This window comes from Sceloporus undulatus, chromosome 4 (genome assembly GCF_019175285.1).
Source record: "Sceloporus undulatus isolate JIND9_A2432 ecotype Alabama chromosome 4, SceUnd_v1.1, whole genome shotgun sequence".
NCBI classification, from domain to species: domain Eukaryota; kingdom Metazoa; phylum Chordata; class Lepidosauria; order Squamata; family Phrynosomatidae; genus Sceloporus; species Sceloporus undulatus.
The window spans coordinates 46,658,008-46,681,487 of record NC_056525.1 but is presented as its reverse complement, the minus strand read 5'-3'; the positions used below and the strand labels follow the sequence as shown (position 1 = coordinate 46,681,487).

Here is a 23,480-nt window from a genome sequence, read left to right as displayed (position 1 = left end):
TCTCATTTATGAATGCTCTATCGTGTTGGTTTTTAAAAACTAGAGCGCTCAACCATGTATCTTTTAAGTAGTTTCTTGAGCATTATGGAGAGAAATGTAGAACACACAGACCAATAAAGACTGATTCTTTATGCTCTTAATCTGTATTACAGAAATATTTTGACCCTTCATGCTTTTTCATAATCTCCCTTACATCATGCCATTAACTTTCAGAATAGCCACCTGTTTCATAGAGGCAGTATTTTACTTTTTTGGCTGATCCCACTGAGATTCTAACCTAGTGGTGGGAAACATGTGGCCCTCCAGCTGTTTCAGGACTCCTATAATCCCTGATGATTGGACATTCAGGGTGGAACTGATGGGAACTGGAGGTTCCAGGAGGACATCTGGTTGGCTAGAGGTTGCTCACATCTGCACTAAGCCATCTTCATCACAGAGATACCTTCACTGAGAACAAGCTGTACTTTCACACTTTAAATGATAAAGGTTTCGGAATCAACTTATTTTGTTTCCCATTCCCCCCCCCCCCCCCCAACATACACACGCACTTGAAAAGCACTTTAAAATTGTGTCTGAGACACTGTTTTCTATTTTTCAGAACGCCTTACAGGCAACAAACAGACTCTACTGTAGAGAAGAGCACAGAGAGCGTCTCTTCTAGCATTCCTTTAAGTGTCATAACAAATCTCACTGTACCGAGTAGTGCCAATGGTGTTACAACTGCCAATTTTAACTCACTGACTGGAACAGAGTCCTCTGCTGGTGATGCCAGGGATCGAAGAAGGTTAGTAAGCTTTTTGGTGATACTGTTATGAGCTGTGCCTGTAACCCAGTCCACTAATTCACACAGCCCCTGACAATCTTTCAATTTGCATTACCAATGGCTAAGAAACTTTCTTCAATTTAGTCTTTCATGCACATTCCTATAAAGTGATCAGATTGTTCAGTATAACCAGAGTACTGTGTGGGCTGAGCTATGTTGCAAACACCTTTGAATATAAAAAAAGTACCTCTGCTGAACTTCACAATATTCATATAAACTACTTGAGATGGTGCATTCATGCATTAAATTTTTTCTGCCTTTGGCATTTACTTCAAATATATTGCTGCTGAAGTCTCCCAGTGACTGTTTTTGATTTGGATTCACTTTGTGACTATTTGTTCATATAAGATTCACACTTAAGAGGTTTCTCCCCTTACTTATACGTATTTCATGCAAAAACATGATGAAAATATAGGAGCATGTTTATGATTCACCTATTCCTTTTTGGCTTTCAAAGCATATCATTTCATGAATATTAGCATTTTCATTTGAATAACAAAGCATTAGATTTTTTTCTCAGTTAAGCTGTGTAGAATGTTTTAAGAATGCCATGATTCACAGGTATTTCACTGAAAGAGGTTGTTGAAATTTTCTGCAGTTTTACACTGATCCGATTCTACTGAAGCATGTTACTTTTGTCATGGGGCTTTTAGAATTTTAAAGTTGCTTTTATGGATAACAAGTTGTTTGTTATATACCTGGTGCACTGTTCTGTGGGAATTGGAGGGAATTGCAGTTGACTTCAGAATTACAAATCAATGTTTTATTTTTGGATTCACTGGTGACTTAGCTCTATTCCTGCCATCTCATTTTTAAATGAGTAATATTTCTTTATATTTAAATTGTGATCAGTTGGGATTTTAAACTGGATTCTGAGAAATGTACATCACCTAGTTGGAAGACTACTGAGTGGAAGCCAGGTAGCTTCAAACGGAAGATGGTAGGCATTTGCCAGATATCACAGTGTGGGCTTTCAGCATTTAATGGCAGCTGTTACAATAGTGCATTCATCTAATTCACTGCTCCCAAAGCTGCAGGTTTCTCTTAGCAACAACAACATAAACTCTCAGCGTAATATTAGATCATTAAGATGCCTCCATAACAGGCAGCCTCAGCTTGCCTATTTGAAGCTACTGGATTAAAACTGAAATGCATTGCTGGGTTTGGGAAGAGAGAGCTGTTTGGAATGTCTTTCGCTTCAGAAGGATGCTGGTTTGCAAACTTAATATCAGTAACAGATTGATTCATTACTGAGTCAATTCCCTGCATGTAGTATGCCTTAAATACAAGAATCCAAAGCCCCATCTGTGCACAACCTCCTATTCCGGCCTGATTGACACTGTTCAACAGTATGTGGGAGCTGCTTCCATGTGATCCAATACTATACTGCTACACTAACAAGCAGGTGGAGAAATCCCATGACCATGCATGTTATTTCATTCAGTCAAGCTGGTTTATTCTTACAGACATTACCAAAGCAGTGTAGAACTGAACAAAAGTGAACTGGCACCTAAGAGTTGTGATAATATGTGAAGTGAGACTAAGAATAAACTCAAGTTCTATCATGAATAAAATCTAAAATTAAAAGTCTAAATTCAACTAATAGCCTATCTGCTATAGAAGACTACATATATTTAAATGGAACTCACCATCATGCTTCACTCTTGTTTACAACATCAGCCATAGAAGCCTGGCAGTTAACAGCATGTTCACTTGTTTACTGATGTATATTGTTTTGCCTTAAATTACCTTGCTGTATTTTATCAGTGTCATACTGAATCTGCTAACATCTTGTTTGTGCTCTCTTAGCAGTTTGGATATGCATATTTCTAGCCCATGCACAAAGACTTTCTTGACTTTGCCATTGTTTGTTCAATATACATACTAAACACAATAACTGAAATAATAGGTTACAAATCTACTCTGAAAATGTCTCTGATTTAACAAAATGCAGAAATGATTGTGTAGGCAAATTTTCTATGTAAAATCAACTATTGTGAATCAAAAGTTGAGATTAACAAATCTGACTGTGACTTCTGTGTGTTGTGTTCTGTAAAAATGTGTAGTACTGTGGTTCTGGGATATTTATAATATACCAAGTCCCTGGCCTATATGGATCACTGGCCGGTTACAGACCGGCAGTTTAGTGCGTGTTCGCCACGCACTAGGGTTACGAAAGGGCAGTGCTTCCGCACCTGCCCTATAAGACGACACCTGGTGTATAAGACGACACCTGACTTTTGAGATTATTTTTCTGGGTTAAAAAGTAGTCTAATGCGCCAGAAAATACTGTAGTTATGGTTTATTAAAACAGGAACACAAGAAATAAGTATTTGTTTTCTAGGCAGTGCATATTTACGGCAACCAGTTCAAGTATACAGTGTTTCACTGTGAATATTGTGCTTAATCTTTGAAAGCTGCTTCTGAAATATCTGTTTAGTGGCGCTCTATGCTCTCAGCACTACCTACTGTTGGAAGATTGTTTCTGCATTGTGTATTACATGGAGGCTGCAAATGCATTTGTTATATATTGTGCATAAATCCCGGTAATATTAGAATCATAGTTGTAAGATTAAACATATGTCCTTCTGGGTAGATTTAGTCTTTTACTTTTCTTTTTGTAAAAAGAGATGGTTTGTTCCACTTGTGGTGGACAAATAATGAAACCGTGGTCTTCTCTCATGCAAAGTGCATTTACGAGCCCAGAAAAATAAGAAGTATCCAGAAATGGGTGGCATGAAGGAGGAACATGGCATAGAACAAGAGGGGGCAGGAGGTATATACTGTATGGGGAAATTGTGGAAGTGGCAAAAGATTGGTAGCATGTTTGTATAGGATGAATTAAAGGAGAGAAATAGATGGGTAACAGAGTGGGTTTGCTTTAGTTTAAGAAGAGGAAGAAATTCTCTTCCAATTTTCTCTTCCAGTTTATGCAGAGTTTTGTGGAGGAATGTGTATAATGAAATTTGCTAACCAAACAGTTGTACTGTGCCTCTCTTTTTAAAAAGGTATGGGGTGGAGAAAGGATGAATTCTCTGCTTTTCTGGAGAGCTGCATTTCCCCCCTTTCATTCATGAAGACATTATTATTATTATTATTATTATTATTATTATTATTATTATTATTATACTTTATTTATATAGCACTGTAGATTTAAATCCAGTTTGTCCAATTGGATAGGCAAAGAGTAGCATCTGTGGGCAGTGATTCTTAACTGAAGTTAAAATGTTGTCCTAGGTACAGTACAAAATTCTTACTGACTTTATAGCTTATCTGGACTTTGCTAGGAGTTCTTCAGTAAGTATTTTATAGAGTTTATACTTCTCTGACTTACTCTGTTAAACAGGCTACTTTAACCAAGGTTTGTCATGACTTAAGCTTCTTAGCAGTAGAGGATATTTTCTCAATAGAAAAGAATGAAAGGTAGCATGAAATCAGATTCATACTAGATTGACATATTGCCACATATGGGATATACGCTGTAGAGTTACTTTATCTAGTAAGTTTATTTTGGTATATTGTACTGTTCAAAATCATTTGTATTGTCTGGGCCTAGCCAGGAATCTGCTTTTGGTTCCCTAATTTTGATACAAGCATTTGTGAGTCTCTCCATGTTGTTTCTTTAACTTACCTTGCTTACCCTCTTCCTTAGTGCCTGCCTGACACAGCCCAGTTTTTCCTCACTTCATTTAATTTTTGCACTATGCTTTCCAGATTATGGTTCAATTCATGTTTATTTGAAGTAGAAATTACAACAAAGGAAAATAACTTTCTGAAAGCATTAAACAAATGTTATATTTGACACATTGGGTTTTCAGAAAAAAACTTAAAAGTGGGTGTAGGCAACATGTGGCCCTCCACATCTTATCAGATTGTAGCCCCAGGTCAACCCTACTCAGCATAGACAGTGCTGGTGAGTGATAGGAGTTGCAGTCCAGTCACAACATAGAATTGGAAGAGACAGCAAGGACCATTCAGTCCAACTCCCTGCTATTTAAGAATACACAATGAAAACACTTCCAACAGATGTCCATCCAGCCTCTGTTTAAAAACCTCTGAAGAAGACTCCACTATGCTCCGAGAGAGCGCGTTCAACTGTCAAACAGCTCTTACTGTCATGAAGGTCTTCCTAATGTTGAGATGGAATATCTTTTCCAGTAGTTTCAATCCATTGCTCCGGGTCCTATTCTCTGGAGCAGCAGAAAACAGACATCAGGAGGACCATTCCATCTCACTTTAAAAATGTTATACACTCGTCCCTCCATCTTTACAGCTTTGACATTTGCAGATTTGATTATTCACAGATTTTATTAATATGTTCTCTTGAGGAATATCTAGGTCATCCAGTGCATCTGTATGGTCAACTTTAACCAAAAGTCTCACTGAACGACCTAGAGATGCCTAGAGAGAACACCCCACTAGGCATATGCAGCTCCTCCAGCGCAGCTCTATGGTCAATGTCTAGCAGATGACCACAGAATTATACTGGAGGACCTAAAGATTCCTGGAGAGATGCTCTCTCAGGTAAAAGGATAGTGTTTTTGTTATTTGTGGTTTTCCCATATTCACAGGGGTCCTGTGCCCCTAACCCCAGCGAATGTGGAGGGACGAGTGTGCTTTAACTAAGCACTAATGCATGGGTGGTTTTTTTTCTTTCCTCCTACAATATTTTCCATTTGTATAGGATCTTTCAGATTGTAAGCCTGATTGCTGGGTCTGTCTTAATATTATTGATTTTTGTAAACCACCTTGACAAGGTTTTTTTGGCTGCAGAGTAGGGTAAAAACATATGACAAATAATAAACCAAGCCTTCTTAAAATAGCGTGTGTACTTCCTTGTGTATCTCAAATGTGCTGATGTTGTTACTGATGGTAGAATAGATTGCATAGTTCAGTTCCTGGGCTTCTATGGGATGCTGATGGTGTAGAAGATAAAATGTTTCTTGTTACAGTTAGGAGGTAGTGTAATAGTTGTTAAGCTTTACAAACAGTAAAACTGAAAATTTTAGATCTCTTTATAATAATGTTTGTACTGATTTACCACTATTGCTTGTCCTGTCTCTGATCAAAAAGGATTTTAGAGTGCAGCATCTCCTTTGCCCAGATTCCTGCATGAATAGAGTATTTAAAGTATTGTCTGTATAGGACAAGGGGTCACTTTCTCCTCTATGTTACATACTTAGTGTGCTGTTAGGAAAGGACAGCAAAGGCCTTCACACACTTAAAGAAGCACGCAGTCATCCAATACCTGCTGCTGAAAGCACTTATCAGCCATGCCTTTGTAGTTAATCTCTTTGCGATAAAGTTGTCCTTGTATAAAAAGAGCTTCTAGTGCTTGTGCGATGATGTAAAAGGGGCAGGAATTCTGCCTGCTGCTTGATTTTCCATGTTCGGAAGAGGAAAGGTTGCTGTCACTTTATCAGACACAGGCTGCATTTTTATGTGCAAGAGGTCAGGGTGCAGACTTTTGTGTTACTGATGAAAGCCATTCTTCCTGTGAAGTAATTGGGCAGGTACAGTATGTGTGTGTGCAAGGGTTTCAGCTCCTGGACAGAAATGCAGGAGACGTTCAAGGTGGGCTCTTTCCCTGGTGCAGAGTGCAACATTTTTTTTTCTGAGTGAAAAAAAAATCTGTGAAGGTGGATTGGCAGTCTTTTTGACTTCATAAAGACTTCTAGGCTTTCGTTGTGATGATAGCTAAGGGAAATGCCCTAGAAAATGACTTTGTCTTGGGAATGTCTTAGGAGTACATGATGGCTGACACATTAGGTAAAACTGCCTGTCTTACTGTCTGCATTTTATTTAGTTCTTGTCTCATAAAATGTTAACTAATGTGCTTGCTGATTTTGGTTTTAAGTTGATACATGAACATCTTTAAGTGTACCCTTAGCATTCTGTTCTTTGTGTAGATTTTCATTGCTGATTAATAGATGATTTTGTTAAATGTTTTTAGGCTCATTGGTTGTTGATGGATTGTGCTGTGAAGGGAATAGTCTGAATGGAGTTTTGTTCTGTTTTTTAGCATTCAGTTTAGTGAAACAAAACAAATTTAGAGACTAAATGTCTGTAATATATAACAGCATTCTATAACTGAATTGGAAAATTCACAAGTGTAATAATTTATAAGAATGTGGGCCCTTCAAGATGTTTTAATTCCACAGGGTGGCAGCAGACAACTTGCTGTTTTGTTTTAAATGTTCATGGATGGAGATTTAAAAATTCTTTACACCTGTTTTTAAAAGTTTATAATACTCTGTATCCCTTGTTTGACTTGGATCTAGTAGTAAGAGTGTTGTGCTTGTGAGTGTCCTGCAGGCATCTGTTTGGGCACTGTGAGAACAGATTGCTGGAATAGATGTATGTTTCAACAAGGTTGTTCTTACGTTCATATTCGATCATTTGTGAAATGCTTCAGGCCTGAAATTTTAAAATATAATTGTGCATAGTAATAAACTGAATTTTATATAATTTCAGGATGAAATTGTTTTACCCCTGTTTCAGACTTTATCAGTACTGACTTGTTTGAACTGGAAAGCAAATTCTTAGGACGGAAAGAAGGTTTTGAGTTTCTGACCCAGACTGTTCAGGCAGGTGAGACCTTCTGTGGTGATTCTAGCTTATTAGATATGGTAGAAATAATAGTTGGTATGACTATCCTTGCTGACTAGGGTGAGGGAGCCTTAATGAAAAAAGTGGAGCACAGCTGAGACAGAAAGACTATTTTCAGTGCTTATTTAGATTCCTTCTGATTCAGATAAATCTTGAGTCCAAATAACTGCTTGATCTAATTCCTCTACATAACAAATGTGAATAATTTTACAAAATGTTTATGTGCAGTCATGCTGTTTATTCACCTCAGTATCTAAAATAACACAGTCCAATAAAATGGCTATGCTGGTGGGCAAAACATGCTTGGTTATTTGGAAAATGAAATCAACACAGCTAAAAAACATCAGTCTGGAGAGGTTTCTTATTTATGTAGTGGTTAACTATACTTGTAAATCAGATTAGATTCAGAGTTGATTTGTTTGTTGTACTTTTCCTATTACTTTCCTTGTGATTGTAAGGTCCATATACTTTTGGATCAAAAATATATTCAAGGTGAAACAAAATTACATTTCCAAATTGTCGGATGTACAGTATTCTTAAGAGCGAGATACATGAGCTGTTAAAACAACTGCTTCAAGGAGGTTATAGCACACTTGAGCTAGTCGCTTGATCTCTTTCATTCTTCTTTGTGTTTGCAGTGTATTAAAACTTTGAATGTTGTTGGATAATGTTGTTTGAAGTTCCTTCTATAAATGCTTATAAAAATCTGACATTTCAGGTGCTTCATTTTGCTTTTCACATGTATGAACATTATCAGTGAAACTTTGTATTCAGTTATTTAATCCTTATTTATACTGTACTGAAACACAAATAGTTGAGAGTATTATATATATGGTTAAACTGGTTAATCCAAAGAGAAGGACCTGGTGTATACATGTATAGCCAGAAGGATATTTTTCACCACTTGGATGTAGCTTACTACAGCTATAAAATTGCATCTTTCCAATGTATAAATCGCCCTTACTCCAATTAGTATTGTAGCTAGATGTGTGCATTTATCCATTCTGCCTTCCACTGGGTGGTCCTTTTGATTGTTGATGCAGCAAGGGATAGTAGTGAAGAAGACAGCAGAATCAACTATGCAGCTGAGTTGCATATAAATGCATGGTCCCTATGGTAGAGAAAAACCAATCCTTATTGCTTTTTTGCTCCTTTTGTTTTTGTTTTTAAGAATCATATTTCAGTTAGGCAACTTCTGGCAAGGGATGAGTTGCACCTCACAGCAGTTGACAGAAACATTTTTGCTAAGAGTCTGAAAGATCTGATCAGGAAGGCTTTAAACTGAGTTATGAATGGGAGGGAGACAGTATTCTTGAGGTCAGGAGTTCAACAAATGCTGGAGATAATAGCCCAAATGTTATACAGAAAACAAGGCAAATAGCAAAAGAACCCATCCATGGGAGGAAACAACTTTAAAATGGGGGAATGGTCCATGGTCTTAGATGTCTCTATACTGATGCACAGATCCTAGGAAATAAACAGGATGAACTTGAACTCTTAGCACAGTAGAGTAAGTATGATATAATAGACATCACTGAAACCTGTTGGGATGAGTCTCATGATTAAAATGTATGTGTACACCTGTGTATGCCAGTGTCCTGTAGTGGTTTGAGCATTGGACTATGACTCTGGAGAGAAGGATTTGAGTTCCCGCTTGGCCATGAAAACCCACTGATTGTTCTTGGGCAAGTCACAGTCTTTCAGCCTTAGAGGAAGGAAATGCCAAACCCCCTCTGAAGAAACTTTCCAAGAAAATTCAGTGAGCCATGTCGGAAATGACTTGAAAGCAAACCACATACACACACACACACACACACACACACACACACCTACCTGAGAACAGACCGATGACCATCCTGGATAGACCTTGGGGTCTCTTCCAACTCTGTGATCTTTAAGAAAACATAATACGGCAGTGAGAAATATTTATATCTATATGTGTTTGCAAATTCTCTCCCTAGTAAACAAGAATGAGTGGAACCAATTTTGCAGATAGAATTACAACTAGATTGCACAAAGGCATCAACTGGCAACCTCAATAACAGTCTCTCTCTGACAATTGCTGTGAGGAGGGTTTTTCTATTGTATCAGAGACCATGTGAAAAGATCTTTCAACTGAAATCAGATGGAATTTTTTTTCTGCCAATTGATCCTGCCACTAATTGAAGATTTATTATTTGTGAGGGTAGTTTCCTGATCACTAACATTTTCAGTTAATCCTGGAAATTGTAATGATTTTAATTATCTTAATTATAACTGGAATTCATTTTGTATACTCTGCTCACAGAACTGTCTTTACCTGGTAGCAAAGAAAAGCAGACAAACTGATCAGGAGGGGACAGCTGTTAACTCCAAGCAGCCTATTTGTCTGATGCCTGCCTTTTGGTGGAATCCTTAGAGCCAGATTGGAGAATAACTACCGTAGTCTTATTACAGAGGCAACTGTCTAAGCCAGACTTCTGAGAGTACTGAGGCTTCAAGACTGCCTTATCCATGTCATCCCCTCAACAAGCATTGCAGAAATAGGCTACTCCAAGCCAGCGGCCTTTCCTTCTTGGTCATGACAACTTTGTTTCTTTGCTTCAATTCTGCATCTATGATCTTTTCCCTTTTGCAGTCACTGTGCTGCAGTCACCTATGTCAACATATTTATACTGGTGTAATTTCCTAACAAGTTCTTGCTCAAAATATTTTACTGTTTAATCAGAGTTTTATTATTTTAAGAATTGGGTTTTTATTATATTATCTTGTTTTATAATATAGTGAATCTCTTTTGGATTTTTTTGAAACTGAAAAGCAATGGAAAAAAATATCTTAAGTAAATAAATAGTATGCTTTGTTAGGTGTCTTATTGATCTTAGTCTAACCACAATTATTTGAGATTATTTGAAATTTCCCCAGTTACTTGCATTTTAATACACTTTGAATTTTTTTTTAAAAAAAATTCAGTTATCAATGAAATATATTAATTCTCTTTGTTTTCTTGATGTAAGACAAAAATATATAATTGTTCAAGACCAATGTTATAAAATAGTCATTTTAAAATTACATAGTATTACATAGTCATAACATAAGACCTACCGTATATACTTAACTATAAATTGACCTCTTATATAAATTGAAGTCAACTTTTGGGGCCAAAATTGATATGATCTATGGATAATTCAAGGTCAGACTTCAGGAGGTAGCCTGGCTGGGGAAAGGCTGCAGGACGATCGGTCATCCTTCTCAGCCTCTCCTGAGCTGGGCTTTCCCTCAGAGAGGGAGCCCAGCTGGGGAGAGGTTGCAGGGCCATCGATTGCCCTTCCCAGCCTCTCCCGAGCTGGGCTTTCTTCCAGGGAGAGATTGCAGGGCGATCAGTCACCCTTCTCAGCCTCTCCACATCTGAGCTGTCCCTTGCAGAGGCAGCCCGGCTGGGGAGAGGCTCGGGTCAAGTACCGTATTGACCCGTGTATATGTTGAACCAGGTTTTGGCTCTTTTTTAACCTAAATTTCTCAACTTATACACGAGTATATACGATACTTATATTTTATTTCTGTACATGATCATGGAAAGCCAGGGGAAAACACTCCAGCCTTGCTTTCTCCACTTCTCACTTCCTAATTTTTTTTAAAAAAGATGCAAGTTTCTCATCACTTGCTGCCTATTTGAAAAGGCATACATTCATATTTACCTGATTTTAAAACAAGTTTTTATCTCTCCCCACCCCCCCCCCCCCCCCCCCCCTTGGTCCTACCTGACTCCAGTTAGACACGAAGAAGCAGAATCCCTAAGAAAGGCACGATCCAGACAAGCTCGCCAGACTCGCAGGTCTACACAGGTGAAGAAAATAGTTCTCTATTGTTGTCGTCATCATCATCGCCATCATCATCATCTTCCACCTCCTACCTTTCTCCCTAGATACTGATTTAAAATTTACATTATACAAAAGTTAAAAATATAATTAAACTACAGTGGGCCCTTCCCTCATGCAGGGGACCCGTTCCAGATCCCCTCATGTAAAGGAAATCCCCCGTAAGGTTGAGCCCCATTGAAAATAATGGGGCTCGTTCCCGTGGCATGGAGCACACGCCCCATTATTTCCTCTAGCATGCTTGCTCTGTACTTCTGGGTCGGTTTTCAGCGTATGCTGAAAGCCGCATATATCGCTCCTGCATATGATGCGGGTGCACTGTATTAATAAAATAAAAACCAATTAAAAACAAACCATTTTAAAAACAACAGCAAATAAAACAATGTGGCAGATGTGGTGCTTTCCCTTAGCAGTCAATCCTCAGAGGCCTACTGAAACAAAAAGTTCTTTACCTGCCTGCCTAAAAAGGGATAACAAGGAAAATGCCAGTCTACTTTCTCTAGAAAAGGAGTCCCAAAGCTTGGAAGTAGTCACCTGATATACTGTAAGGGTAGTGGAACAGCGACAACAATCTACCCAGAAGACACAGGCATCCTCATATAGGTGATGAGGTGTTGAAATGATGGAACATAGTATTTAATTTAAACAAATTAGAAAACTCAGGACTTAGAATGAAGAAATTTTTATTCAGCCTTGATCACTAAAGACACATTTTGAATGGAAGTTATATTACTTGCAGAAAATGTCAAGATTCAGTCAGTATGAATCTCCAAAGACAGAAATTGCTTAACTATGAGAATTAGTATTTTGGTTTTTAAGAGCTGATGATAACAGATCAGTTCTTTTTTCATAGATGAATGCACAGTGGCCATTGGCTTGGTGCAAGTAAGATTTAATTTGATTTGGCAATAAATGTGTTTCCTTGGGAAGCAAACATTCACATGGATGTTACATGGTAATGTTACTGTGCTGTGGAATGAAAACCTGTATTTAAAATCATCTGTGTAATGACATAATCAAATAGTGATTATTGTGACTTCATATTTATTATTTCTTTCTCATTTGAAAACGTGCCTTGTTTAAACCATACAAGCTGAAGAATATATTAAAATAATAATTGCTAACTTTGAGTTTATTTTTAATTTACCGTTGGGCCTCACCGTAGTGACTCATTCTTGAAGGGATACCCTAATTTGTATTGGGGCACAGTTTCAATATGGGGAATATTACATTAGCCATGTTTTTCTGTGGGTTTTTTGGGGTATGTGGCCATGTTCTAGAAAATTTTCTTCCTGATGTTTTGCCAGCATCTGTGGCTGGCATCTTCAGTGAATGCTTTGCCTGGAAAAAGTTACAGTGCATGTATAATACATATAGCATCCTCCTGTTTACCAGGGTGTGACACTTACAGATCTTCAGGAGGCAGAGAAAACCTTCAGCCAATCTCGGGCAGATCGACAAACTCAGGAACAGCTAAGTGAAAAGTTAGAAAAGACTGAAGCAACAGAGGAAAAGGGTGAGAGACAAGAAGACACTGCAGCAAGTGAACCCAGGGAGACACGCTCACGATGGAGTAGAAACTTAGATGAAGAGGTATGTAAAAGCAGCCATTAGTTATGGCTTGAAATGAACAATAAATTTTCTTTGAAGATATTAAAATAGTATTAGATCCATTTAGCAAATATAACGTATTTTTCAGATACTGCTTTGCTTTCTCCTTCACTTTTTAAATTTTTGCCTAAAAGTGTGCAGCCATAAAAACATGTAATACAAAACAAACCCTAATGGAAGGTTATTTTTTCTTCAAAATGAATGTAAGGTTCTCACCCAGCTTAACTATTCTGAATGTAATTAGTCAAATGAAACCTTTATAGTGTTCCCATTTTATTTTACTTGAAGCACATATCTGCATATAGAACTTGACATGTGACTTTGAAAACATTATTTGCCCATGATGTAAGGAATGGTAATTATAATCTAAAAATATTTTTAAAAATATGTGCTGCATCATACTAAAGGTGTCCCTAGTCTGACATCCTGTACTTCCATTTCCCAGACAGATGACAATAGGAAGCTTAGAAGGTAGAGCATGAGTACAATATAGGTTGAGTATCCCATAAAATGTGAAGTCAAAGGCTTTGATGGCTGGCATCCATATTTAATTTTGTTGTGGGTTTTTCGGGCTATGTGATGGCAGATGTCAGCCACAGATGCTGGCGAAACGTCAGGAATAAACTCTTCTAGAACATGGCCGCACAGCCCAAAAAACCCACACACACAAAAAAAATCCCTTAAAAAGCAAAAAGCCAAGGTGTCCCTATCTCAGCTAATTTGATTAAACTAAAACAGATTAAACAATAAAGGTAAAAAGGTAAAGGTTTCCCCTTTGACAAGGTTTTCAACTCGTGTCTGACTGTAGGGGATGGTGCCCATGTCCATTACTAAGTCGAACAGTCAGGATTGTTGAAGGCTACTCTGTAGTCATGTGTCCAGCATCACTGCATGGAATGCTGTCATATTAAACTATTACTTTAACTCACTACTGTATATTAAAATAACATAATGAGTTAAAAACAGATTTTAAAAATTTAAAAGTTTTAAAAATAAATAAATAACAGTATTTGGGTTGAATTAATGTTTTAATGTTTTAATTTGGTGCCTAAATGATAAGAGTGTTGATGTCAGTTAGACCTCCAGGGTGAGAGTATTCCACAATTAGGTTTCATGGCTGAAAAGGCCCTCTACCATGTCCCAACACATAACTGATGGCATACAGAAGAGCCCACCCCCAGCAGATATTAATCCTCAGGCAGGCACATACGGGGAGAGGTACTCTCTCAAGTATAGAGGTTCCAAGCTAGTTAGGGTCTTAAATGTCATCAGAAGCACCTTGAATTCTGACTGGAATCTTATTGGTGACCCGTGCAGTTATTTTCAGACTGGCAATACATGCTGTCTATATGATACTCCATTCAACAGTCAAGCTTGTGCATTTTGCAGTAGTTGCCAATTTCAAGTCTTCAAGGGCATCTACATGTAGAGCACATCACAGTACTTCACTTGAGAAGTTATCAGTACATGGACTACTGGGGGTATGTTATCTCTGTTCAGGAAAGGCTGTAGCTAGCACACCTGGCACCAAGCTACAGAATCAACTTGGGCCTCCAGTGACAAGGATGGATCCAGAGCACTCCCAAGCTACATACCTACTGCTTGATCCCCTGATCCAGGCCTCAGAGGTAGAGAAGAACTGTTGGCCCTCATCCCCTTCCCCTTCTCCTTTTGTGTCGTGTCTTTTTAGATTGTAAGCCTTAGGGCAGGGAACCGTCCAGTTAAAAAGATTGTATGTACAGCGCTGTGTAAATTTATTATTATTATTATTATTATTATTATTAACCTTTATTTATAAAGCGCTGTAAGTTTACACAGCGCTGTACATAAATTTTTTAGTCAGATGGTTCCCTGCCCTCAGGCTTACAATCTAAGAAGACACGACACAAAAGGAGAGGGGAATGGTGGTGGGGAATAGGATCAGGTCCAGCAGATCTTCTCCACCTCCGAGGCCTGGACCAAGGCAGATGGACTGGAGGAAGGGCTTGGCTTATTGATGGATAGTTAGAAGGAGGCTTCCTGGGTCAGAGAGGGGCTCACCTCTGGGAATGCTTCTCTAAACAATATAGTCTTTAATTCAGTTTTGAAACTGGGTAGAGAAGTGATGAGGTGTGCATGTGGGGGAAGAAGGTTCCAGGAGTAAGGGGCAGCAAGCGAGAAGGGACGAATTCGGGAGGGGGCAGTGGTAGTCCTACACTGTGACAGGAGACCCTGACTACCAGAGCGGAGGGTGCGAGTAGGAATGTAAAGAGAAAGAAGGTCAGATAAGTAAGGAGGGGCCAAACCATGGAGGGCTTTGAAAGTCAGTAACAAAAGCTTGTACCGGATGCGAAAGGGGAAGGGGAGCCAATGAAGGGAGGATAAAAGAGGAGAAACATGGTCAAAGCGGCGAGCGGATGTGACAATACGGGCAGCTGAATACTGAACAGATATTAAAGGATGGAGGTGTGAAAGAGGAAGCCCTGTTAGAAGGAGGTTACAATAATCTAGTCGCGAAACCACTAGGGCATGGACTAGAGTCTTGGCAGTAGAGATTGAGAGGAATGGACGGATCTTGGCAATGTTGTGGAGAAAGAATCTACAGGTCTTGGCGGTTGCCTGGATCTGGGGAATAAATGACAGAGAAGAGTCAAAAATGAAGCCAAGACTGCGGGCTTGATGAACCGGTTGAATAGAAGTGTCGTCGACAGAAACAGAAAAGGAATAATGAAGGGTGGGTTTAGGTGGAAAGACGAGAAGCTCAGTCTTAGACATGTTGAGCTTCAAACGCCGAAGCCGCATCCACTGAGAGATGGCAGTCAGACAAGAAGAAACTTGCTGTTCAAGCCCCGTCGAAAGGTCAGGGGTGGAGAGATACAGCTGAGTGTCGTCGGCATACAAATGATAGGAGAAACCAAAAGAACTGATGAGTTTACCTAGAGACAGTGTGTATAGAGAGAACAGAAGGGGACCCAAGACAGAGCCCTGGGGAACTCCAACAGGTAGCGGAACAGAGGATGAAGTCTGACCACCCGTGACCACTGCAAAAGATCTATCTGACAAGTAAGATTTAAACCAGTCGAGAGCAGAGTCGGCGAATCCAAGGTCAGAAAGTAAATCAACCAGGAGACAGTGATCAACAGTGTCAAAGGCTGCAGATAAATCGAGAAGAATGAGAATAGAGTAGAGGCCATTTGCCTTGGCCCGCAAGAGATCATTTGAGATCTTGGTGAGGGCTGTCTCTGTAGAGTGCCGTGGGCGGAAGCCAGATTGGAAAGGGTCTAGGATGGAGTTGGCTTCAAGAAACTTAATACAGCGAGAATAAACGACCCGTTCTAGGACCTTAGAAAGAAAAGGAAGAAGAGAAATTGGACGATAGCTAGACAAAGAAGAGGGGTCGAGAGAGGGTTTCTTCAGAATTGGGGAAACGAGAGCATGTTTGAAGTCAGAAGGGAAGGAACCCAAAGAGAGAGAGAGATTAAAGATATAGAGGAGTGAGGGCAGAAGAGAAGGGGCTATAGAGATTAGGAGACGAGAGGGAATAGGATCAAGAGAACAGGTAGTAGGTTTGGAAGAATTTAGCAGCTTAGAGAGTTCATCCAGAGAAACAGGGGGAAACACAGAGAGTTTATCAGTAGAAGGTACCAGGAGGTTAGTGTTAGGGGGGCAAGTCGGAAGGAATTATTTCAGATCGAATAGTAGTGACTTTTGTGATGAAGTAGTTGGCGAAGTCAGTGGGGGAAAAAGATGAGAAGACAGGGGGAGAGGAAGGTTTGAGTAGTGTATTGAAGCAGGAGAACAAACGCTGCGGACGCCTCTCATTAGCGCAGATCAGTGATTTAAAATAGTTCTGTTTTGCCATAGACAGAGCGCGTGAAAAAGATAAAAGGATGAATTTATAATGAATGAAATCGGCCGGTTCCCTAGACTTTTTCCAAAGACGTTCAGCCGCTTGAGAGCAGGACCGGAGGTACCTGATAGTGGGAGTGAGCCAGGGCTGAGGCCTAGTCATGGGGGAAGACACACGTACAGATACAGGAGCAAAGCTGTCAAGAGTTGAAGAAAGAGTGGAATTAAATAAAGACATTGCTGAATCAGCAGAGTCCCCAAGATCAAGAGAAGAGAGAGATGAATTCAAAGTCTGACTGAGATGGTCAGAGTTAACAGACTGAAGGTCGCGGAAATGGCGCTGGACAGTACGACGAGGAGATGGGATATAAGTAAGAGTAAAAGAAATTAAATGATGGTCAGACAATGGAAAATCAGATGCCAGGTAGTCGGAAATGACACACTTAGCAGCAAGAATTAGGTCGAGACAGTGACCAGAGGAATGGGTTGAGGAGTTAGAATGAGGCTGAAGACCAAAAGAAGCAAACAGGGATCTAAGGCGAGATGAAGAAGGATTGTTGGGATTGTCAAGGTGAATATTAAAGTCACCTAGGATTAGAGAAGGGACTGTATCAGACAGAAAAAACGTCAGCCAAGATTCAAAGTCAGATAGGAATTGGGTAGCAGAACCAGGAGGGCGATAGATGACAGCAACCCGGAGCTGTAAAGGAAAAAAGAGTCGAATACAGTGAGACTCGAATGAAGAGAAACAATAGCTGGGGGGGAAAGAGAGAACTTGAAACTGGCAGGAATTGGACAATAGTATACCGACTCCTCCTCCTCGACCCTCAGGGCGGCTTGTGTGAGTGAATGAGAGACCGCCAAAAGAAAGGGCAGCGGAGGTAGCAGTATCATGGGCCGGGAGCCAGGTTTCAGTAAGAGCGAGAAGGTTAAATGATCTAGAGAGAAAAAGATCATGGAACAGCATTCCGCTGTTCGGAGCCAACAGAGCGACAGTTCCAGAGTGAACAGAGGAATGGAACTGGAGATAGGAAGAGGTCGAATAGGGATCAAGTTCGGAGAGATGCGTGGAGCCATGGGAGGAAAGGATTTAGTAAGCGATAATCAAAAGAAGAAAATATAAAAGAAGAAAGACAGAAAAGAAGAAAAGAAGAAAAATAATAATAATAATAATAATAATAATAATAATAATAATAATAATAATAATAATGCTTCAAGGGGAGTGCACCCCATCCAAACCTGTTTGCCCAATCCTGGACCCAATAACCACAAGTCCACAGAGATTCTGTCTTCAGCTTCAGTTTATTGGCCACCATCCAGCTCATTACACACATACATTGCCTCAGCTGACTCTAGTGACAAGGAGAAATGGAGCTGAATGTCATCAGCATACTGATGGGACCCCACTCCAAACCCCCTTATGACTTTCCCCAGTGGTTTCATTTAGATTTTGAACAGCATGGGTTTAAGATGGAACCGTATGGCACATCAGAGCTTAATCACCATGGGGCTGAGCAGAAATCCCCCAATGCTACACTCTGGGACCAGCCTTCCAGGTAGAAGGGGAACCACTGTAAAACAGTTCCTCGTACTCCCATCCCACAGAGCCAGTCCAGTAAGATACCCTGTTCAATGGTATCAGAAGCTGGGGAAATATAGGACAGTAGTTTTCATATACCTCTGGGTTCAGGGAAATCCTCTTCAGGAGATGGTGCTTCCTTCAAGGTAACATGTGACATAGTGAGGCATTTACCACTGGACCCACCTGGTATATCCACCCCTGTTAGATTTTGGGCCTGAACAGACAGACCAAAATAAAGTGGGTATAACAAAGTCTTTGCTGATTTCTGATTGCATTCACTCCGAGAGCTACACCACCTGAAGTCTAGCTGTGTTCCAGCCTGCGCCATTGCCCACAGATCTTCTGTAAACCAAGGTGAATTATGGACTCCACAACACTGGATTGGGTGCTTAGGAGCTATTGTATCGATCCTTGCCATCTCTCCATTCCATAGTGAAACCAAGACCTTAATAGAATCACCACCCCTGTTGATGCAAAAATCCCTCAGAAGATTCAGAAATCCTTCACATTCCATGCCTCTCTGGGCATGGATCATCTTAATAAGTTCCACAACCCTGCATGGAGAATCTGCTACCATCAGACCAAACTTGATAAGGAAATGATCTGACCATAACAATGGGGTTGTTGAAATCCTACCTAAAATCAGATCATCCTCCATCCACCTGATGGCAAAAACCAGATCAAGACAGGCTCTTGAATGTCTTTTATGGTGGAATTTGTATTTTTTACAATAGAAATGCGCTGGCCAATATTTTCACTAAACTGTCTACCACAACCTCAAAATTCTTTTTATAGCCAATCTCCAAAGTTTTGCCAGTCCCCATTCAGCATATAATTGTTTGCCTCCGTGTGTATTGTAGATTTTCATCTCTCCACAACTTCAAGGTTTACTATCATACTATTTCTCTGACTATAGAGGAGGTGTTTTGTTTTTTTTGGGGGGGGGGGGGGGGGTTCCTCAAGGTAATTTCACTCCTGAAATCTTCTTCCCCCACGAGCACGGGCCATCACTTCTTTAACCAGTTTCAAAACTGAGTTGAAGATGATATTGTTCAGTGAAGCGTTCCCAGGCATTGTGTGACTGTTTATCTGATTGTTTTCTGATATTTTATTTTATTTGATCTCTGATGTTCTCAGTCTGTTGCCTCCTTATTTTATCTAATTCTATCTTGTATTACTATCTATTGTTTTATTTTGTAGAATGTAGAATGGCAGGTTTAATTTTTATCAATTTTATTGTCTGTATGTACAGCACTGTGTAAATCTACAGCACTATGTAAATAAAGTATAATAATAATAATAATTATTATTATTATTATTATTATTATTATTATTATTATTATTTATATGGAGATGTCCATATATTCTAGATTTTTAAATGGTACACATTGTATTCAGGCTGGAAGCTTAGTTACTTTTAGGCACAACTTACATAGGGTTCTGCAATCTAAATACATGTAGAACTTTCAAGACTGGGATTATATGGCATTTGACCATGAGAGCCTATTCTGGCTGCTGTCATGGCATATGGCTCAAAATATATTGTTTCCATAACTTGCTAGATATAAATAATATTCTCTTGCTAGTTCTTATCATATGTGTGTATATACCCATCTAACTTACTCCAAAGAGCAGAATTCCTTGAAACTGACAAACACTACAAAAGTGTATCCTTCTAAAATAGTAAATCATAAAATGCAAAACAAAATTTTACGAACTAAGGCTGAGATAACTTCAAGTCACTTGTCAACTTATTGCCACCCAATGAATTTCATTCTTACTAACCTATTTTTCTTCCCATGCTTGTCTTGTAGTTTATTGGTCGTCGATTGAGGTGTTCAGCACAAGACAAACCCACAACTCCCACCTCTCCTTCATTAGCTCCTTATCTTTATTCAAGCTCTCACCTACCTGGAACAAGTAGATCTTCTGACTTGGTGAATCCAGAAGACTTCCAAAGCACATCTGGTGACGATATGGAGAAAAATGGTATTTACTGTTCTAAATCAACTTTATTGTACTAATCTTTTGAGCCAATATTTGTTTTGAGTTGGTTAATAATCGACTCTCTAGATGCTGTTCAACAGTAGCTCGAAACATCCTCCACCATTGGTTATGCTGGGTAGGGCTGACAGGAGTCCAGTAATTGCGGGGGTGGGGGATAGGTTTCCTATTCCTAGAGTATACTTGAGTAGTAGCTTGAATAATTCACCTGGGGAATACATGCCTTAATGGTTTTGTTGCAGTCTTTTGGGGACATTGAACCTTGAATCTCCACAGCATGGATTAGTAAAGAAGTAAAAGAACATCTTTAGGAATCTGAGTAAATTCTGGAAGGCTCGTGGCAATCAGATAAATTTTTCTTTCAGTAATAACTCACATCACAGTAAATTAAATCTGCTATTTAAAGGATCCACTGGTTTAATCATTTGAATTTAAAGGATGAAATATATGTTGTTAGGCATTCAAAGTAAAACAAATCTACACATTTTTTGAAAATGATTCAGTGATTTTGATAACCTACTTTGGCTGTTTTTACCTAAAGTTGTGTTTATTTGGGCAGAATATGAAGATTTGGATTTGGACAACAGAACTTCAAACAAACAAACAGTTAGAGAAAGGAGACGACCAAAAGAAAGGCGAAGAGGCACTGGAATATCTTTTCTCACAAAGGATGTAAGTAATGCAATTTTTTTGGAGATTCAGGAAGATGTAAAAGATTAAATCTTTTTCTCTACAAATAGAATAGTGGGAGGTGGTATGTCATCATCCTGAAATAGAGATGCACAATGTGCAGCTTTCCAGGTACTGCACATACCTCTTTGAGGACATTTGGAAACTGCACCTTATACTCATGACACCTCCCTTCCAAATTAAGTTTTTAAATTTTAAAAAAATTATCTGTGCAATTTTGGGCAATTTCACCACAGATCTCCCTCATGATCTATTTTAGGCTGTGGTGTGGTGGGTTTTCTTTTTGTTTTGTTTTTTAATAAACCAGAAGTGACTAATCCAATTGCAGTTTTTTTAAAAAAAGTCCTCCAGACCTACAGTAGTGGTGTGAAAAACTAGAAACCTGGTATCTGAATGCACACTGTGGAATGGGTTTCAGTTATGAATTTTCATCTAAACTAGTTTGCTTGAATGAGGAAAAGAACTGAAGTAGATAAAAGGAGAGTTTTCAAAAAAGCTTTTTATGCTCCTGATCATCCAGATGTTGAACTGGAAGATTAAGAATGTAACATGTAAAATAACTTTAACAGTAATATTCTTTGGAGATATTACTTTTGTAAAACTATTCTCTTCTTAAGAAACACACCAGTGTTTTATAGTCCACTGATAGTGTTGAAAGTCTCCCCCACCCCCCATTCTGTGTGACTGAATCATATATTTGTATGGCGATGTATAGTCATCCACACAAATAGTTTCAAGGATTAGAGTATTATCAGTGTGCTAAACTATTTTTCATTTTCTGTCTTATGATTTCTATAAAAGTAGTCAATACTGATCTTGATTTATCTCTTTAAGCAATTTCTCCAGTTATCTTAAATTTCCCTACTCAGTATTATGGAAAGTCATTATATTTTAAATATTGATGATATATTTTAATTTCCTAGGATGAGGAAATGGATGGCACTGAAGAAGTAAAAGAGGACAGGGTAAGCACAGCACCCAAACGTTATACATTCAGTTATTATTTCACGTGAACCTTCTCAACTCACTATGGTTTGAATGTCACTCCAAGTGCTCTTTGGAACATTTCTTTTTCTTGTACATGAATTATATGAACCACATGCACATATTGTTGTGGGCCTCTACTATTTCCATTAAAAATGGCAATATACTTACAATCTGGTAGCTTTCTTTACTGTGTTTCAGACTATAGCAGCCCAGATTTGGTATATAGGGCCCATACAGACAGGCCAAAATAAAGCTGCTCAGGTCACTTTGGAAGTATGCTGTTTAAATGACACATGCATCTTAAGAGGCCAGATGCTGTGGCAAAGCAGAGTTCCAGTCCTTAGTACTGGAGCGTGGCTTTGGCACGGCTTCTGGCCTCATAAGATGCATGTGTCATTTAAACAGCATACTTGCAAAGTGACCCGAAGCAGCTTTATTTTGGCCTGTCTGTACAGGCCCATAGAGTGTTTTAGCACTATGCTGTGTAAAACAGCAAGAGAAAATATGTCTTGGTTGCTATACCCACACACTTGGGTCACAGTTATTATTTTCAAGCCATGTGTAAGCTTGTGTTGCTGCCCAAATCACTGGTGGTATGGTGACTCTTGAATGGCAACTTAAGGTTCCAAATTGATTTCTTCATTTCCATTAGCTTGCGTGATTGTTAGGCTTGTGTAGGCATTTGTCTTTCTTGTTAAAAATCTTAAAACTGTGAAAGTTCCTAGCATTTATATATTTGTTTTTTCACCTAATATCAAGTATTTATTCTACCTTTTTTAAGAGCATGAAAATAACAGTAAGTAATTCACACACTAACACACAATACAGGTTGTACTTCAGTTTAAACCAGGAATATGTTTTTTTAAAATGTTTTTTTTTGTTTGTTTTTTTTTTTTTTTTTTACTTGTGATGAAGTCAAATCATCCCTTTTTAAGAGCCCCAAGCCTCACCAAACATTTATGGCTGTATCTGCACTGCAGAAATAATCTGGTTTGACACGACTTTAATGGCCATGACTCAATGCTATGGAATTCTGGGAATGGTAGTTTTGTGAGATATTTAGCTTTCTCTGTCAATTCCAGAATTCTGTCACATTGATCCATGGCAGTAAAAGTGGTGTCAAACCAGATTATTTCTGCAGTGCAGATGCAGCCTATATCACAGAGTGCTTCTGTCACTCTCTTTGTCTGCTGATGTTTGGCATCATTTTTGTCCTCACTGCCTTTGCCCTCACCTGACTGTGGCCACTAGTCTGATTTTGTTCATGAGCATCCATGATGGCACTGTTTCAAACCTAGCATCACGATGTCATTGACAAAAGTCATACATTCACGACAATCAAGTAGGGTTAACTATTAATTTAATATATATTAAACATATTAGCAAAATGAAACTAAAGACTGAAGGCACAGAAGACATTGTAGTGAACAATTTCAAAGCAGTACAAGTGTATTCATAGCAAATGTTTAAAAAGGGACAACACTGTTGAACA

At 38.9% G+C, this 23,480-nt stretch overlaps 1 protein-coding gene across 1 annotated transcript in view; it reads left to right on the top strand.

The window, feature by feature from the left end:
• Positions 1–23,480, top strand: part of PPP1R12B (protein phosphatase 1 regulatory subunit 12B) — a 184,912-nt gene that overhangs the window by 93,912 nt on the left and 67,520 nt on the right. The window contains 6 exon segments of the mRNA XM_042461553.1: positions 599–783; positions 11,162–11,253; positions 12,682–12,879; positions 20,122–20,296; positions 20,871–20,983; positions 21,925–21,966. Coding sequence (XP_042317487.1) covers positions 599–783; positions 11,162–11,253; positions 12,682–12,879; positions 20,122–20,296; positions 20,871–20,983; positions 21,925–21,966 — 805 coding nt within the window.